The following is a 16,851-nucleotide window of genomic DNA, read 5'->3' as shown; positions in this document are numbered from 1 at the left end:
GTGTCATGATATGTTCAAGTGATTTGTGGGAATGTGAAGACACTTGTATCCTTTATGAGAGGAACTATATCTTAGAAAAACAAACGAGACCAAGAAGTTTATGGGAGTTGTAGGAATGGAAATGAGAAAAACATTCACACCCAAAGGTTCGTAATGTGGTGTAGGTAGGAGTCATGCCAAAGAGTACCTCAAGAGGAGACTTATTAGGCAATATAGGAGAAGGGAGATGATTCACAAGGTATGAGGACTGATAAAGGCATCATGAACCCAATGGATTAGAGGGACAAAGGCACCTATCATGAGAGCAAGGCCAGTCTCAACAATGTGCTTATGACAATGTTCAGCAAGGCCATTTTGTTGGGGGGTGTGCGGGCAAGAAAAAAGATGAGTGATCCCGTAAGTATCCAAGATAAAGGTAAATTTCTTGAATTCACCCCTATTTTTAGATTGAAATACTTATATTTTACAATCAAGCAAATTTTCAATTATAGTTTTGAAAGAAAGAAAGATTGGAAGAGCATCAGAGTTGCGCACAAGAGGAAAGAGCCCAGTGTATCTACTAAAAGCATCCAATAATAACAAATTATAGCGAGAACCGCCCCAAGAAAGACCCAGAGCCGGTCCCCAATCATCAGCTACAATCAATTCTGAAAGACATGTAAATACAGTAGAACTATACTGAAATGAAAACTGATGACTCTTACTAGATTGACATGAACTACAGAAACTTGGTTTTGTATTAAGAATTGGAAGAAAATGGGCTGCAACGACGGCTTTGACGGTGCGCATCATTGGATCTCCTAGACGACGATGCCAAGTATCCAAGGAAGCACGCTCACCAACGAAAATTGAAGGATACATGGATAGAGGAGTATCATGACACGATTCCCCGTGTGACGATCCTTAACAACAACAAAAACGATGGTGAAATTCGAAAAAGGCATCATTATCATGAGTTTATTTTGAAACAGATAATAAATTAGTTGAGATATTGGGAACATGCGAAAGGTCTTTGAGTACAAACTTATGATGAGGAGTGAGTAGTGTGGACATATCAATGTGGGAGATAGGGAGACCAAAGCTGTTACCAATACGAAGTTGACCAGGGCCTGTGTATTCAGATTGAAGATGAAGATTCCCTAGATCGGCGGTCACATGATTTGTAGTACCACTGTCAGGGTACCAATTGGGATCATAGGACGTGTTGGATGTTGCAACATAAGCATCGGCAATAGGCGACGGAGTAGAGTTTCCATAAGCTCGATCAAAGCGAAACCAACAGGATCCTGCAGTGTGGTTCTTGTGACCACAAAGTTGGCATGGACCCATTGATTTACCCATTGGCTGAGGAGTTGGAGGAGGGCGTGGACCCTGTCTACCATTGTTTTGGCTGCCACGAGTATGAGCATCGAGGACTGTAGAAAGGGCACTATTTCAAGCATCAAGGCACATTTCAAACGCCAAAAGGTGTTCTTGAAAGTTATCCATGGAAGTGGTCAACAAGGTGTCAGTGAGGGTAGTGACAATGATGTCATAGGCCGAGTCAAGGCTTTTGAGGATGACTTGTTGAAGGTTGGAGTCCGGCATATAATTACCAGAGGTGGCGAGACCGTCCGCAAGTTGCTTTGATTTGTGGAAGTAATCGACCATGGTAAGATTGCCTTTACGAATAGTCTGAAGTTTGCGACGAATTTGCATAATACGAACATGAGAGCGAGATGCATACTGATTCTCTTGTGCATTCCATACAACAAGAGAAGATGAGAGTCCCACAATGTGGGAAAGAACCGTCTCTGACAGGGAGGAGAGCAGCCAGCCTAACAAGACTTGGTCTTGCTTGCACCAGGCAGTGTATGTTGGATTGAGGGAACCATCTGAGAGAGTACGAGGGGGAGGGCGGATTGTACCATCAACATACCCCTTAAGGTCATATCCGATGACGACAGGGAGAAATTGTGTGCCACAACAAATAATTATGGAGATCTAGTTTAATCAAGTGTGGATGGGTGCCGCTTGAAGAGTAATTGAGGGCATTGGCAAGGCTGAGGCAGGTGGAGGAGAGGATGGGCTATGGTCGGTGGAGGAGGTCGCCATGAAGGTAATTGCTGGGTTTTTTTTTTTCTTTGAAGAGGATGGGGTTTGGCTGATACCATGTGAAAGAATTACTCTGTTCCTCAATCGATGGTTCTGTTCCCTTATGCATCGAATATATATAATATTTACAAATGAGATATTCTGTTTTGATTAAACGTAGGATCTGGATCTGTTTTGGAGGACTGATCATGTGCTTCTATACTCCATAGTTACTTGGTAATTGACCAGCTGCTCTGGATATTAACTTATTAGCTTATAAGCATCCTGGAATCTGTACCCGAAAGTGGTCCTTGAGATTCTGAATCTACAGATCTTCCTAGTCTTTCAGCAGATTTTATAACGAACCAGGAATCTGCAAAAAATCAAGTCTAACATTACTAAGTAATGACCTTAGAATCAATCATAACATTAGGCACACACTAGTTTGCTGGAAATTTCTTATCATTTACTTGAGAAAAGGAGACAATGGATCTTTAGACCACGGTAGGCCCTGAGGTGGCAAAAGGTGGAACTTTTTTTTTAATGTTTTTTTCCCCGAGTTTAATAAGTATTTCGAGACGTACCAATCAATCAATTGTCCCACTTGGTTTGAGCCAATATTGTAACGTCGTTGTGGCTAGAATATGATTGTGAAGTGGATGGAATCTACTGGAATGAGTACAAAGGGATTGAGTGAGTTTCAAGTGGAGATCGTTCTCAGTTCTAGACTCAGACATTTGGTGGCCCTGCCTCTTTGGTTTCTGCGTCAATGGGAATGAAAGGCTTTTGATCTACGAATAGAATATGTGCAAGGGACTTTGGGTCAGCATTTGCTTGATAAGAGTGAGAATGATAATGAAAATTCTCCTCTTTCATGGAAGCAGAGTCTCAATTGCATTGGATGTAGCACAACAGAGTTTCATCCACAGAGATTTGAAGCCTTCAAATATACTTCTTGGGGATGACAGAGAGCTAATTAAGGTTCCAGATTTTGGTCTTGTTAAGAATGTTCCTGATGGGAAGTATGTACTCTCTTGAGATATGATTGGCGGCCGGGACATTTGGATATCTTGCACCTGAGTATGCTGGTAAGTACAGGCCCAGATTTTTATTGTTTGTTTTTCTTTTTCTCAGTTTTCTTTCTTAAATTATTAATATCTGCTTAGTAATAAATTTTACTTAGTGGAACCTGAAAATGTGACTAAATATGGTTTTAATTACTCTTTGGGATGGGATGAGATGGAAGGCCCACTAATAGAATGGAACTCATCCAAAGTGCCTTAACTCTGGAGACGATGACAAACCCACGGTCAAAGTCATTTCCCCGAGGTCATCATCGTCGAGAATTAACATGAATAGGCACTATTTCTTAACAAAGCCGAAAAGAGGAAGTGGGAAAAGGTAAATAATTTTCGTTCAATTAACTCTCATCAGTTGGTTGAAAACCTCAAGGGGTTGGCCGAGCCTTGATAAGCTCCCTCAGGAAGGGTAGGTCTAGTGTCGAAGCCCCGTGAAGCAATGAATTCCTTGGGGCCACCCTCCAGGATCCAGTTGTCCCTTGACTCAACCAATTGCATGTAGGATTTTCCGAGAGGGCAGTGCTTGTGACCATGGAATTAGTCTCATTCAAAGCATGGCAATATCCATGATAAGCAATAATAATAAATAAATAAATAACTCTCAGTTCTTGGAAATATGTCTTGAGCATTAAAGAACAAAGAGTTTGTGCACTTACACCCCAAACACATTTTGCACATAGTTTGAGGTTTTATTATCAAAGGAGTATGGATCTCAAGGAGAATTTAGAAAAAGGGACATTTAACCAAAAAATAAATAAATAAATTCAAAGGTTTATGACAATGGAAAAAAAGGGTCACTTTTTTTAAATACTCAAAAACATTCGTTCTGCTACAGTAACTCATGTTTTCGGAGGAAAAAAGGCCCTTCACTTTCATTTTCTTTATTAAACCCTTCTACAACCTTTTTAAATTACAACTTCTTCCCTCCTAACCATTTTCAGATTTTACAGAGAGAACTCTCCATTCTCACTCTAAAACCCATCAAAAAAGATCTAGCAGTGAGGAATGACCAACATCTCTTTGATCTTTCATTAATGTGATGTATCTCATGTTCAATCAATGATCTATTGGAGATTTTCATCAAAGGGTACCATTTTCTCCTCTCCTCTCTTTCTTTCATTTCTTTTAAAATCCTTTGTATAATCTTTTATAGCATTATCCTCATAGTAATATAAATGGAAAATGGTAGTAAAAATCTAAATGATTTCACGAATTATGTAAGGCACATATCATTGGAATCTAATTCAGAGTCAAGTTTCAACATTACCTATCATTGAAACTCGACGAATGACTAATAGAACGTTTCTTTTGTAAATAAAAGTTGTTTGCATCATAGAACCTCCATGATTGTATATTGACTAGAGGTTCGACTATAATAGTATTGTAGAGGTTCGACAATAAATTTATAACAGAATATTTATGTAAGTAAAAAAAAAAAAAAAAACTTTTGCAGCATTGAACCCCAACAGTTATATATTAAGGATAGGTTCGATGGCAATACAATAACGTTCAACAATAAATTGAAACTAAAAAGTTTCTGTAAATAAAATATAATTACCACAACATCGACATTATTGTAATGTCGAAGGTTGAGTTTTTGTTTAACTTATGCAGATTTATTTTAATATGTCCATTGCTACTTTTCTTGTAGTGAACAAGGTGGATCCAGAGAAAGTGTTTTTTGTTTGTTTTTATGGTGGACGAGTTATATAAGGGATTACGTTAGAATGTATTGGCAGTACCTGCAAGTTTATTCAATTAGAAAGGAGAATCAAAATTTTAGAGTTATGCAACAAATTTCGAAGTGCATGTAATATACCTGAAAGCACGCTTTTAAAGTTATGTGTGCGCACCCCACAACTTCGAGTAGATTTGTTAAACTTGATAGAATATAAAATGATTCACTATCTAGTGTTTGCTTACTTGTTCTTCATTTTGCAATTTGTTGGAACTCTACATCAACCAACATGGGTTACGACCTGATGTTCTTGAGAAGAACATGTAATTATTTAGAGTTCCAGTTGATATTTGATATACTTTTTTCTAATTATATTTTTCTATTCATTAATGAAAGAAAAAAACTAACTATGATATATCTTCAATGGAAAATACACAACGGCATGATTCAATCAATTTAAATATTGTTGGGGATGATTCCTTCATGGTTAGAAGGTATGTATATTCTTAACTCTTTTAAAACAACCTTACGCATTTTATGAGTGATGTTAGTTCTAATATAGAGCGTAGTGCATAGTGCATGGAGCAAAATAAATCTGGTGGACCTACAATTATTGAAGTGGGACATATCCCTCCAAAAATTAGATATTAAATTAACATTAATGAAATTGATTGTAATGTGTACAATTAGGTTAAGTCCCCAATTGCATCCGAATGATAGTCCAAGACTGGAAGTCAATGTTATTGTGGAAGGTCAGATATCACCTTATAGAAGTGTAGATGAAGAATCCCAAGGGGGTGGCTCAATGGCAATTTTGGAACCAATAAGCAGTGAGTGTCCGTAGGTTGTTTGTTCGATACCCAATATGAGCAATATTTCCTCGGGACCACCTACGAGGGCATTCCCTCATTTACCTGGCGTGTGTGATGTGCGGGCGTTGCTTGTGCCTGGGGAAGGGACCGATATGCCTTGGCTTAGACCTTGGCTCATCCGGTCCCCTTAGTTGGATGTAATTCTCGACACCATCGTTCTAAATAAAAAAAGTGGAGATGAAATGATGGAATTTGTGGAATCAAAATAAGGGTTTTGCCAAAATTCAAGGTGATGTTATACAAGAAAGATCACATGTGCTGTATACATCGAAGATTATGAGGAAATGATCTTAGACCGGCTACGGTTCATTGGTTGGCTACAAAAATAGTTGGTCGACTTCGAAAGCATCGAGGTACGAAGCCATCTTAGATAATTACTGATATATCCACATTGTTCAGCATAAATATATCCTACACTGAAGCTGTGTGAGCCAAAACTCAAGGCAAGACCATGATTTTCAGGTATTTTGCTCAATCTTATAAGTTATTGCCATCATTTTCATCAAGTTGAAAATAGTTGATCCTGGATGCGTAACTTATTTTATTCTGACAGCCGATAATAGATTTGATGATTTTGCTTAATGATTGCTTATGGATAGATCGGCAAAATGACATTTTGCCATTGGCTTTTGGAGTAGTGGGTACTAAGCATTCTCGTTGTTGGAGATGGTTTCTAAGTTGTTTGAGTATTTATGTTATGAACAACCAAACTCATTGGTAAATTTTGTCGGTTATTATTGATAGGCATCTGGACTTGACGAGAAATGTTCCACTATTATTTTCACGGGTACAACATTGCATATGCTTACGCCATTATGGTGAGAATTTCTTTAACGAATTCAAAGACAATCACCTACGCTTCCTTTTATTTGCAATCAAGGAGATCCACAAGGAGTGTGTGGAGATATAGATAACATATGGAAAATACAACCAGAAGCTCGCATTTGGATTGGTAAGAGGTAAGATAGAAAGGAAATAAGGGGAAACTTCATATTTTGAAGGCATAAGATATGATATAAACACTACTAACCTATCAGATGGCATAGTTGTGTTGAAAGCCTGCAAGGCATATGCCAATCACAGCTCTTGTTTGAGAGTGTAGATTGAAGGTTGCGGACTTCTTTTGCAAAAGACAGGAAGCAACGCAAACAATTTTGACTTGTCTAAATCTCTATGCTGAGGAATTATTAAAGAAAACAACGAATTAATTCTGGGGGTTAACATTATTAATTTCAAACATTCTTGTGGCTTTAGATTTTTATCATCAAATTTCGATGATAGTTAATGTTTAACCTCGACGACATAATATAATCCATTGTTGAGCCTTGATACTGGTAAACTTTAATGCAGTCACAAAATTCTCCGAATTAGGGATTAGTTGATTAAATTGACGAATTGAAGAATTAATAGATTATTCCTCGATTAGTCTTGGAATATGATAATATTTTTACCCTTCACCTTCAAAATTTTTGATTTTTGAAACATTCAAACATCAAAAAGAAGATAGGGATTATAAAGAGTATGGAGATGATGTATTTTGGTAAGCAACAAAAAAAAAAAAACATATTTTGTATAATCTTCAAAATTTTGCCAACTTTTTCATGAAACTTTCTTGAATTAATCTGAATTGAATCCACAACCATTTACGGAATCCAAATTTCTTTACTATGCCTTTAATGGTGTATTTTGGAGTGAGAATTCCTTGTAAAACCTGAAAATGGTTAGGAAGCACTACAGGAAAAGTCGGCTACAGCAACAAGTTTTAGTGACGGTCAAAGCTTGACCGTCACTATGGGGTCATTTATTACAAACTCAACTCTCTCTCTCTATCGAAAATAATTACATCTGAAACTCAAAGTCTCATCTCCGTTGATCTCTCTCTATCGAAAATAATCTCTTTCTTAAGCTCGAAAACGAAGCCTCTGTCTCATACTCGAAGATTTCATTTGAAACAGATCTCAAGCTTGAAAACGAAGCCTCTGTCTCATACTCGAAGATCTCGTTTGAAACAGATCTCAAGCTCTAAGATCTCTTTCTCCGCTGATCTCACTGATATTTCTGTCTCTCATCTCATACTCGAAGATTTTGTTTGAAACAAATCTTCAAATTAAGGATTTATTCGACATGGAGCCTCTCTGCCTCGCTGTCGATCTCTCTCTTTCTCTCTCTCTCTCTCTCTCTTGGTCTCTCAAACGCGTGAGAGTTCAATCTAAACAGATCCGATCTGATCTCGGCCTTCCGAAAATTAAGGTATGTTTTCTCTCCAATCGATCCCTAAACCCTAGATTTTTTTGCATATTTTGTTGATTTTATTGTATAATCTTAATTTCTATATCGTTGATTCAGATTTTGGTTCGATTTCAAACCAAAATCCCAATTTCTATAATTTTAATTCAATTTTTTGATGAAATCAGATTTTAGGTGACTACCATTCCCCAATTCTGCTTATCAAATCTGAGAACTCACTTAGTTTTTCTTAAAGTGTGTTGTTGAATAATATTTGCCCACAGGAGCACTATTGTAATTTGGTTTTTTGATTTTATTTTTCTACTAACCTTGTTTGAATGATTAGTGAACAAATCTTTTATATTTGGATTGTTATATATTATAGTTGGTTGCTAATAAGCATGGATTTAAAATATACCAAATTAAATCAGGAAAAAAATACGAACACCTCAGAAATGCTATACTTGAGCAAAGTTGTAAATTCCCCTTATGATGATTATTATAACTCTCATCTCATATCTATGAGATGATAAGACATAATTATAATTTTACAATAATAATGCTAATGATCTCACACCATTAAATTATAATAACATGTGGTCCGAATTAAACTATGATACTTTATGTAATGTGGCCCATGAATACATAGTGTTATATACATCACTACCATTATTATACAACCCAATATATTCTTTGAAGGGTTTATTTTTATGTTACTGATCTTTGTGAGTTGATTAGACATAATGCATGGTGATGTTATGAAATTCATAAAATATTCATAACAGATTATTCTTATGTTACAACCCAATATATTTTTTTGTTACTTTATATAAGGTCGGGATCCATAGACTCATGAAAAGTGAACATACATGTTCACACACATTCTTGAACGTGTATATCTGAGATCCAACGGCTGGGATAAAAGATGCATTTCAAGAATATATTATAGATTTCTAAGATAAATCTCAATCATTGGATCTCATACATATATATACACAATTGAGATTGTGTGTGAACAAATGAGTTCACCTTCATCAGTCTATGGATCCCAACCCATTATATAATATGCTGGCCTCATTCTTGTACAATATCGCTTACAAAGATTGATGAGAGAGAAGGAAATGTCCACCATGCTTACAAAGATTGATGAGAGAGAAGGAAATGTCCACCATTCTTGCATTATTGCAATATATATATATATGGGGAAGGTGATAAGGAAGTCATGTGTAGAGCATATGGCACATTTCTTTCTTTTGGCTTTGTTTCCTATCCAAGGGATAAGAGCTTTGTGGATAACACCATATTATATTAATTGCAACTCATATTATTAATAATACATATTTGATAAGTTGTTAAATAATGGGTATGCTGATTTGTTATGTATTACTAATAATATATATTTGATAATCGTTCATGGAATATTCTATCTGATTTTGGTTCTATGTTGTCTATGTTGCTGTACTGAAATATCAGGTTGTGCAATTCTTAATGCACTTTGTTTCTGACTTTTAAGTCAATATGTTCAGCACATGTACTTGGGGAGGAACCCACATATATTTACTGACATAAGGGTTCATAGACAATCTTCTGATGATGACCACTTGGTAGGTATTACTTACCTATTCCGTTAATGTATCTATATGGTAATGGCCACAATGTATGTGCTTTCTAGCCATGAGCACAAATAAAAATTAACATCCTGCAGGTTCTGGAGTTGTGAATTTTCTTACTACGGAGGATATGAGTACGATACTTGCTGTGAAGCTAAGAAAAAGACTTGGATTGGGCATCTGGGCAAAGTTACATGTGACAGGCATGCATATCGAAAGGAAGGTACTGGCATCAATATGTCATTCTTTTGTTGTAGTAGTTCAGCGCAGTTCAAGCTTTTTATTACCAATGGTTAACATAATACTTGAAGTGTGCGAGTAAAAACATGTTAAATGAGGGAAATTTGACTTGGACATACAAACACTAAAGGTTGGGTTCGTTCAACCCTGTCCACTCTCAATATCTCAATCCACATTCTTTTAGATCGTCCTCCTGCTATTTTAGAGCCTATGAAAATCTTACACTAGGGTGTACTTAATTTGAGCCAATTTGACATGCAGTCTTTGTAGAGTAGAGTTAGGTAGACTTAAGGTGTTGCAGCCTTAGAGGTAGACTTTTGAGTTACAAGTGGTTCAGCAAAGCCCCCAAATTGAGCAAAACACAATATTCTTCTGCTTTATCCACATAAGTAACATGTGAATAAAAGTTTTTATATGAAGATGCCATTATATAACTAAATATGTTCTGTTTTTTGAAATAAATCATGTTCCAACAAAAAGAAACATGAGTTTACTTGTAAAGGAATATATGATAAAAGGTGAAGTACTCCCATCCTATTTGTTAACTTTCATATACAATCTCCTCTGTTGTAGGTCCTAGTCAGTGTGAAGTTTATCCCTCAATGGCCCTTCCTTGGGTGTTTGCATGTTTGCTTTGTTGAACCACCCTACTTTCAGATGAGAGTAAAACCTATTGTCAACCATGGCTTTGATGTTACAGAACTTCCTGGGATTGCAGGATGGCTGGTAAGCTTATGTCAAAGTTTGTGCCAAGTCAACTACTACGGGCAGTTAAGCATTTTCTTAGTTCTTTGATGGTTTTTTTCCCTTTGAGCAGGATAAGCTTCTTGCTGCACATTTGAACAAACACTTGTTGAGGTTAGTTCTAATAGAATATGCTGATGCTCCACTAGGTGGACTTGTCTCATTTGTCTTGGATTTCTTGAACTCCAATTAACAATCTTCACTTTCTTATTAACTCCATGTATTATAGTTTATAAATGTGAAGCATGATCTTTGTGTCTTCTAACCTAGAAACATTATTACATCATAATTCAACTGCTCCTGATGTAACATGCACTACCTTGCAGCCCAATATGCTGGTTGTTGACGTGGAAAAATTTGCTTCAGCGCCTACAGGTAGGTTAATGATGAAAGAGTCTTCAATTAGGTTTGTAGCTTAATTGCTTTTGTATGGTCCCTTGCTTGGGGTTATGTTGTTTAAAATATGTCCATGGATGAACACCACATCCTTTTTATCAGTAATTATAACCTTGTTAGTCTGTTCCAAATAATTGTATTTCTCTTACAAATAAATGTTCACTTTTCAGAAACATGGAAACATTCAGATGAGGCTTTCTATTGGATTAACCTTCATGTTTTGCAGCCTGGATTCACCTTAATCAATTGGATTATCTCTTTACCCTGTTAGTCTGCACCAATTAATTTCATTTTTCCCATCCATACATGTACTTTTTTTCTCATAAATATGGCAACATTTATACAAGTCTTTCTTTTGGTTTGTTATGGCAGTTCACATTTTTCTGTCTCGCAGTCTGGCCTTCATCCTAGTGGATTATGTAAATGCCCATGCAACTTCAACCCCTCTGGGTAATTTTTCAGACACTTACAATTATTATGAAATATTTCTATGGGCTACTGCATTACGAATTCTGGTGGATCTGCTTAAATTGTTATGTTAGCCACCTGTTATTTCTGAAGAAGTCGAATTATGCAGGTGATGTAGTTGAAGCCAATGCTATCAAATCCATATTTCCTGATCATGCAACATCAGGTGCTCTGGCCCTATAATCAACAAAGGTAGATTTTGCAGTCTTTGATGATTAAGATAGTTTTCTAAGTAACATATTAGGAAAGAGAATTACTACAAAATCTCCATTGAAATGGCTTGATTAAGTTAGCTCATCTTGGGAAATATTACACTTCGCCACTCACCCTAGCAAACAGTAAAATGGATAAGCTTTCACATGGTTTTCCTTCTCTGCCTCAAAAGCATACATTGTCCTACCCTGCACTTACATTTGTCATTTCATTCGTTAGAGTACATTCCTTAACTGAAAAGGTATAAAAAAAACAAACAGTCATGGAATCTTCCAGACTGCCTGTACCAAAATTGCAATTCATGGAGGTCTATGAGGCTATCAGATCCGTTGTAGGTTTTATCTATTTTTGGTGTAAAGTTTTTGAGGAGTTTAAGCAAATCTTATTTGAAGATTTTTTATGCAGATGGGAGTTGGTTTATGTGTGTCTGAGTGAGCGGTTTCATGTCCTTTTTTGCCTTTTTCTGTTTTATTTTGCTTTCTGTTTTGGTAGGTCTCCTCAACCTCCGTCCTCTGTATCTTCCTCTCATTTTATAGGATCTCTTTTATCTATAAACAAAATGCAACCTATGAACTAGTGGTCAACTTCCGAGAAGTCTGTTAATCCAGGGATCTGGATGTACTAGAATATCACATAAAATGAACGAACCCAACCTTTACTAGAATATGTCCATGGTAAACCTTTGTTTTGTATTTCTGACTATAGCCTGTGGTTATCCAGTGATTTTATGTGTAATTTCTTGTTTACTGGGATCTTCATGGGTCAATATTTGACATCTTCTTGAGTTTATAATGATGTATGTTAATTGGCATATCATGAATATTTAAAACATTACTAATATTGAAGATGTTTCATGGCATGGATTAATATTATGTGTATGTTGTAAGATACCTTTGAATGAAACACAGTAACCAACTCCAAGCTCCAAAAATGGCTGTTATTGCTAAGGGCTTGTCCTTAAGAGTGGCATGTTCTTGGTTCAGAATCCATTTGCACATTTGAGTTACTAGTTGCGCTAAAAAGAAGGCTCATCAGTGGTCCGACTGCATGACAAAATGCACCAAACGTTTGGAAACTTTTTTTCTTCTATTTATAGATTTATCACTACAGGAAAATGGATTTATAGCAACGAAAATTAGCAACTGTCGCCCACTAACCGTCGTAGTAGAGTAGCTACCAACAACTTCCTAACTCAGCCATCGCTATGGTATTCTCTTGGTACTCACTCCCAACTGTCAACCTCTCTCTAGTTTGAGGTTCGAAATCTCTTAATGCTGTCAACCTCGTTATTTCTAGTCATGAACCTAGTTTATTTGAATAATTTTTACTGTATTATGGAATTTATCAGCCAATATTTTTTATTTAATGAGGAATGTGGTTTTACCTAGTGAGCATAGTTCTTGACAGGGTTTGGATTTTTGAATTTCATACTTATATTCTTTAATTGGATGTGTGTTCCTTGTTGTGTGGAAGGACACATTTTGAGTGTACCCATATAGTCATCTCTTACTAGTAAGTGACACATTCATTCATTGTACACGATTTATTCTATTAATGTTTCTGTATGTTGGGGTTGGTTTAGTTTGATTTAGTTTCCTATTTGTTTTTGCATATTTTAATCCTAATAGGCTAGTTCTATTTTACCTTACAAGTTAAAAAGATTAATGCTAGGAGTTTATTTTGATGTTTATGATTTATTACTTCAGGCTATGGAGTATCTACTAAACTGTCAACAACAAGGGGGTAGCAGCTCTCTTGGTGAATTCTTTTCTTTTTTATCAGAATTTCAAAAAGCATCTAGGTATTTCTTATTCTTCTTTAAGAGTATAGCATTTAATATTAATCCATTCCTTTTATTGTTGAACGGAGTACACCTAGATGATTTGTTCTTGTTTCATTCATATAATTTCTAGTTTTAGTCCACAAGAGATATTGAATTATTGTTTTGGTTGGAGGATTTATCAAACATTAATATAAAGAATTGCTAACAATATGCTTATAAAAGATATTGAAGACAATAGGGGAATGTATTGGAAGCAATGTGGAAGGCAATAAGGAAATGGTGTGGCATAGATTGATGAAACTTTCAAATACAAGTGTTGTTGGAAGTTGAAATAATCGGCAAATGCTAGAAAATCACTTCAATGTGTTTATGTGCAGATCAGTATTCATCACAGTTTCTATGGACCACATCTACCCATTGGTTTTCTCACTTTTATGTATGCCTCTATGTTGGACTTAAGAAATTTTATTTTGCATGCTGTGCTTACATGCTCTTCGAACTTCATAAAGTTTATCATGCTATTCTCTATGATATGAGTACCTGCATTTTTGTGTTGGAGTTAATTCTTTCTTGAACTTTTTATATAGAAACTTCGCTAAAAGGCAAATGACGTGGTTCTGTAATGAGCTTATTTATCATTGGCTTGATGCTTCACAACCCTTGGTAAGTCAACCTTTGTAGTCTCTTTCCACACCCTTTTGGTCTTCCTCACACCAAAACACTCACTAATGCCATCATTTATTTTCATTCTACTTGTCCAAACCATCTCAATCTTCTTTCCTTGATCCTTTTCATGATGCAGTGCTAGGTTTCTTAAAATGCCTCCAATCACCTAAAATGTAAGAACATATCTTTGTCAAGTTAGATCTAAAACAAATTCTAATATTAGAGTTGTTCTGTTGTGGGGTCTTTTCTATTTTTCTTATTCCAATAAATTTGGTATTGTTTTAGTTTCTTTTATATAGTTTCTTATATTTATGGATTGAATGAAGTAAATTTCAAAAAAAAAATGTTAATTTCCTTTATGAGTCTTATGTCCAGTCTCCAAACATCCCTTTCTCTTTAGATAGTTAAAAAAAAAAACTACAACAATGGGTGCCTACTGTTTGCAGTACACAAAAATGTTACTTGTTACCTGAGAATCTTAATATGTGATGAGAGAGAAGCTACTTCTAAATGTCTCCTATATAGATGAAGGCATAAATATTGCATTTTTCCTGAAACTTTCGAGTGCTTTTACACTACATTGTATAAAGTATAGGTTGTCCCAAGGCATATCCGAGAGACCTTCTTAACTGTATTTCTCACTTAAAATGAAGTGTAAATCTTCATTACTATCTAACATGTTTCAATAGGATCCCCTAATCGTCCCTTCCCAAAAGGGTAACATATACTTGTATCTTTGATGTCGAAAATCTTTTTTTTCAGTGAAAAATTGTTGTTTTATACATACAATTTTTACTTATAAAATGACTCTTTATAGATTACTTTTCTGATTTCTGATTTTCCTTTTTGGCCAGGTTGGATGTGATTATATTAAGTTTGATTCGGATAAACAGAACGTTCTGGAGTTGAATGATCACCTGTAATCATGTCAAAGAGATCGCAGAGACACCCGATACACAATGAAAAAGATCGGTCAGGTTGTGTGTGGGGTTTGATTAGTTCCGCTTGGATCGTTCCACTCAAAAGTTACTTTCGGATAAGAGACATGGAAGTAGCAGACATGTTGTTGGTAAGAAACTCATTCTAACATTGCTATCAAGCTAACGACACTTCATTTACATGTATTTAGATTCTTAGTGGTAATCCGTCTAGAAAATTTCAAATTTCTCTACTTACCTATATTGTAAATGTATAGAAGATTTATGTTTCTACACATATGGTGTTGCTTTCTATTTTGTATGGGTTGTCTTTTGTTCTAAGAATACTACTACATGTTGTTTTGTAACAACTTCTCAAATTCTTTCAAAATTTTCTTTTATTTTTTCTTGTTTATATCTCATAAGCAGTCTGTGAGACTTTTGGACTTTAGTTGAGCTAAATTTATTAATATTTGAAAGTTTCATGTATCTCCTTCATCTTTAACTCTATGTATCTCTCTCTTTTTTTCACTATTTTTTAGGGATTTATTGATAAATAAGTGTTTCTACAGAAAAGAACAATATTTTATATGTGTGTGTGTGCGCTCGTGTCTGTGTGTTTGTGCGCACTTGTGTGTGTGAGAGTTGGAGTGTATGTGTATGTGTGCGCCCGTGTGTGTATGTTTGCACGTATGAGTTGGAGTGTATGTGTGTGTGCGCGTGCCTGTGTGTGAGTTGGATTCTGGTGACCATCTTATTATGTGTGTGAGTGAGATTCTGTGACAATTTATATTAGTCTGCAATAGTAACCCAATGAGCTCTAGTAGAGAGGGCATTTGGGTCTTTACATAATGATAGTTGGGGTTGAGGTCATCTATTTCAAAACATAGGGGTATCTCCAATATTCAGCAATAGATGAGGGGGCTGGTGTAAAATTAAATTTTTTTTCCAAAAGCTTCTATAGCGACGGCCAAGCCAAAATCGTAACTGAAGGATAATTTTTTTTTTTAAAAAGACTACCCTATAGCGACGGCCAGTAGCAGCTGTCACTATAAGTCCTGTACCTGTGAATTGTTGGCCGTCGATATAACATTTAGCGATGGGACTATTAGCGACGACTACTGAAAGCGCCCTCGATCCGCGGGGTGCGCGGATCCGCTTTTGACTCTTGAGGTTTGGGAGTCGCCACCTAGTTATTGTGGTCTAGGAACCAAACTGACTCTAACATGGATAAAAAGAACTAATCTACCACAAAAAATCTGAATTCGGGGATCATGTTACGGGGTTGGAAGGTGTTAGGCACCAACCCCGCCCGGCCAAAGCCGGTCTCTACTAACTTCCCAAATATATCACATTGCTAAAAACCTAGATAAAAATAAAAAAATTACATACCTTTTCGATAGCAAGGATTTTGTTCCCTCAGATCTGACAAAAAGAGCTCCTTGTACTGTACTCCCTTGCTTCGTTCTGTCTCCGGATTTGACTTCGGATCTCCTAGATCAACGTATCTCCTTGTTTTTGGATCTGAACTCTTTAAGTTTGTTGCGGATTTTGGGGTGTTTTTGAAGGGATTTTAGGTGTTTTCTAGACTAAAATTGAATGAGGGATGTTAGGTAAGGAGTTGGGGCTCCAAAACAAGGGTTTATGGGGGGCTAGGGGAGCTTCTAGACCTACTTCTCTTAGGGTTTTTCATTTGATACGAAAATAGGGTGTGAGCACCTCTATTTATAGAATTTTTTTAAGGTTGATTTGGATAGAGTTAGTGTTTAATTAGAGATCTTTTAATTAGAGTTGTGTTTTAGTTAAAATTATTTTAGGTAAAATTGTGTTGTTTTAATTAGAATTGTTTTAGGTAGAATTGTTTTTAAGTTAGAACTCTATTAGAT

At 36.0% G+C, this 16,851-nt stretch overlaps 1 protein-coding gene across 10 annotated transcripts in view; it reads left to right on the top strand.

Moving 5' to 3' along the window:
* LOC147384396 (C2 domain-containing protein At1g53590-like) overlaps positions 1-15,966 on the top strand; it is a 38,051-nt gene extending 22,085 nt beyond the window's left edge. The window contains exons 2-11 of one of the 10 annotated variants that reach the window (XM_086426619.1): positions 9,634-9,761; positions 10,352-10,504; positions 10,596-10,636; positions 10,849-10,897; positions 11,089-11,368; positions 11,496-11,578; positions 13,306-13,400; positions 13,970-14,045; positions 14,185-14,221; positions 14,903-15,966. In XM_086426619.1, coding sequence (XP_086282745.1) covers positions 9,669-9,761; positions 10,352-10,504; positions 10,596-10,636; positions 10,849-10,897; positions 11,089-11,160 — 408 coding nt within the window. In that variant the 5' untranslated portion in view covers positions 9,634-9,668 and the 3' untranslated portion in view covers positions 11,161-11,368; positions 11,496-11,578; positions 13,306-13,400; ... (1 more) ...; positions 14,185-14,221; positions 14,903-15,966. The other 9 variants (XM_086426616.1, XM_086426620.1, XM_086426617.1 and 6 more) reach the window with 9 other exon arrangements.
* The last annotated feature ends 885 nt before the right edge of the window (positions 15,967-16,851 follow it).

The sequence above is a fragment of the Akebia trifoliata genome, chromosome 15 (genome assembly GCF_017979445.1).
Source record: "Akebia trifoliata isolate Shusen 1 chromosome 15, ASM1797944v1, whole genome shotgun sequence".
Lineage (NCBI taxonomy): Eukaryota > Viridiplantae > Streptophyta > Magnoliopsida > Ranunculales > Lardizabalaceae > Akebia > Akebia trifoliata.
Note: the sequence above shows the minus strand (reverse complement) of the source record. Positions and strands in the feature narration are given on the sequence as shown.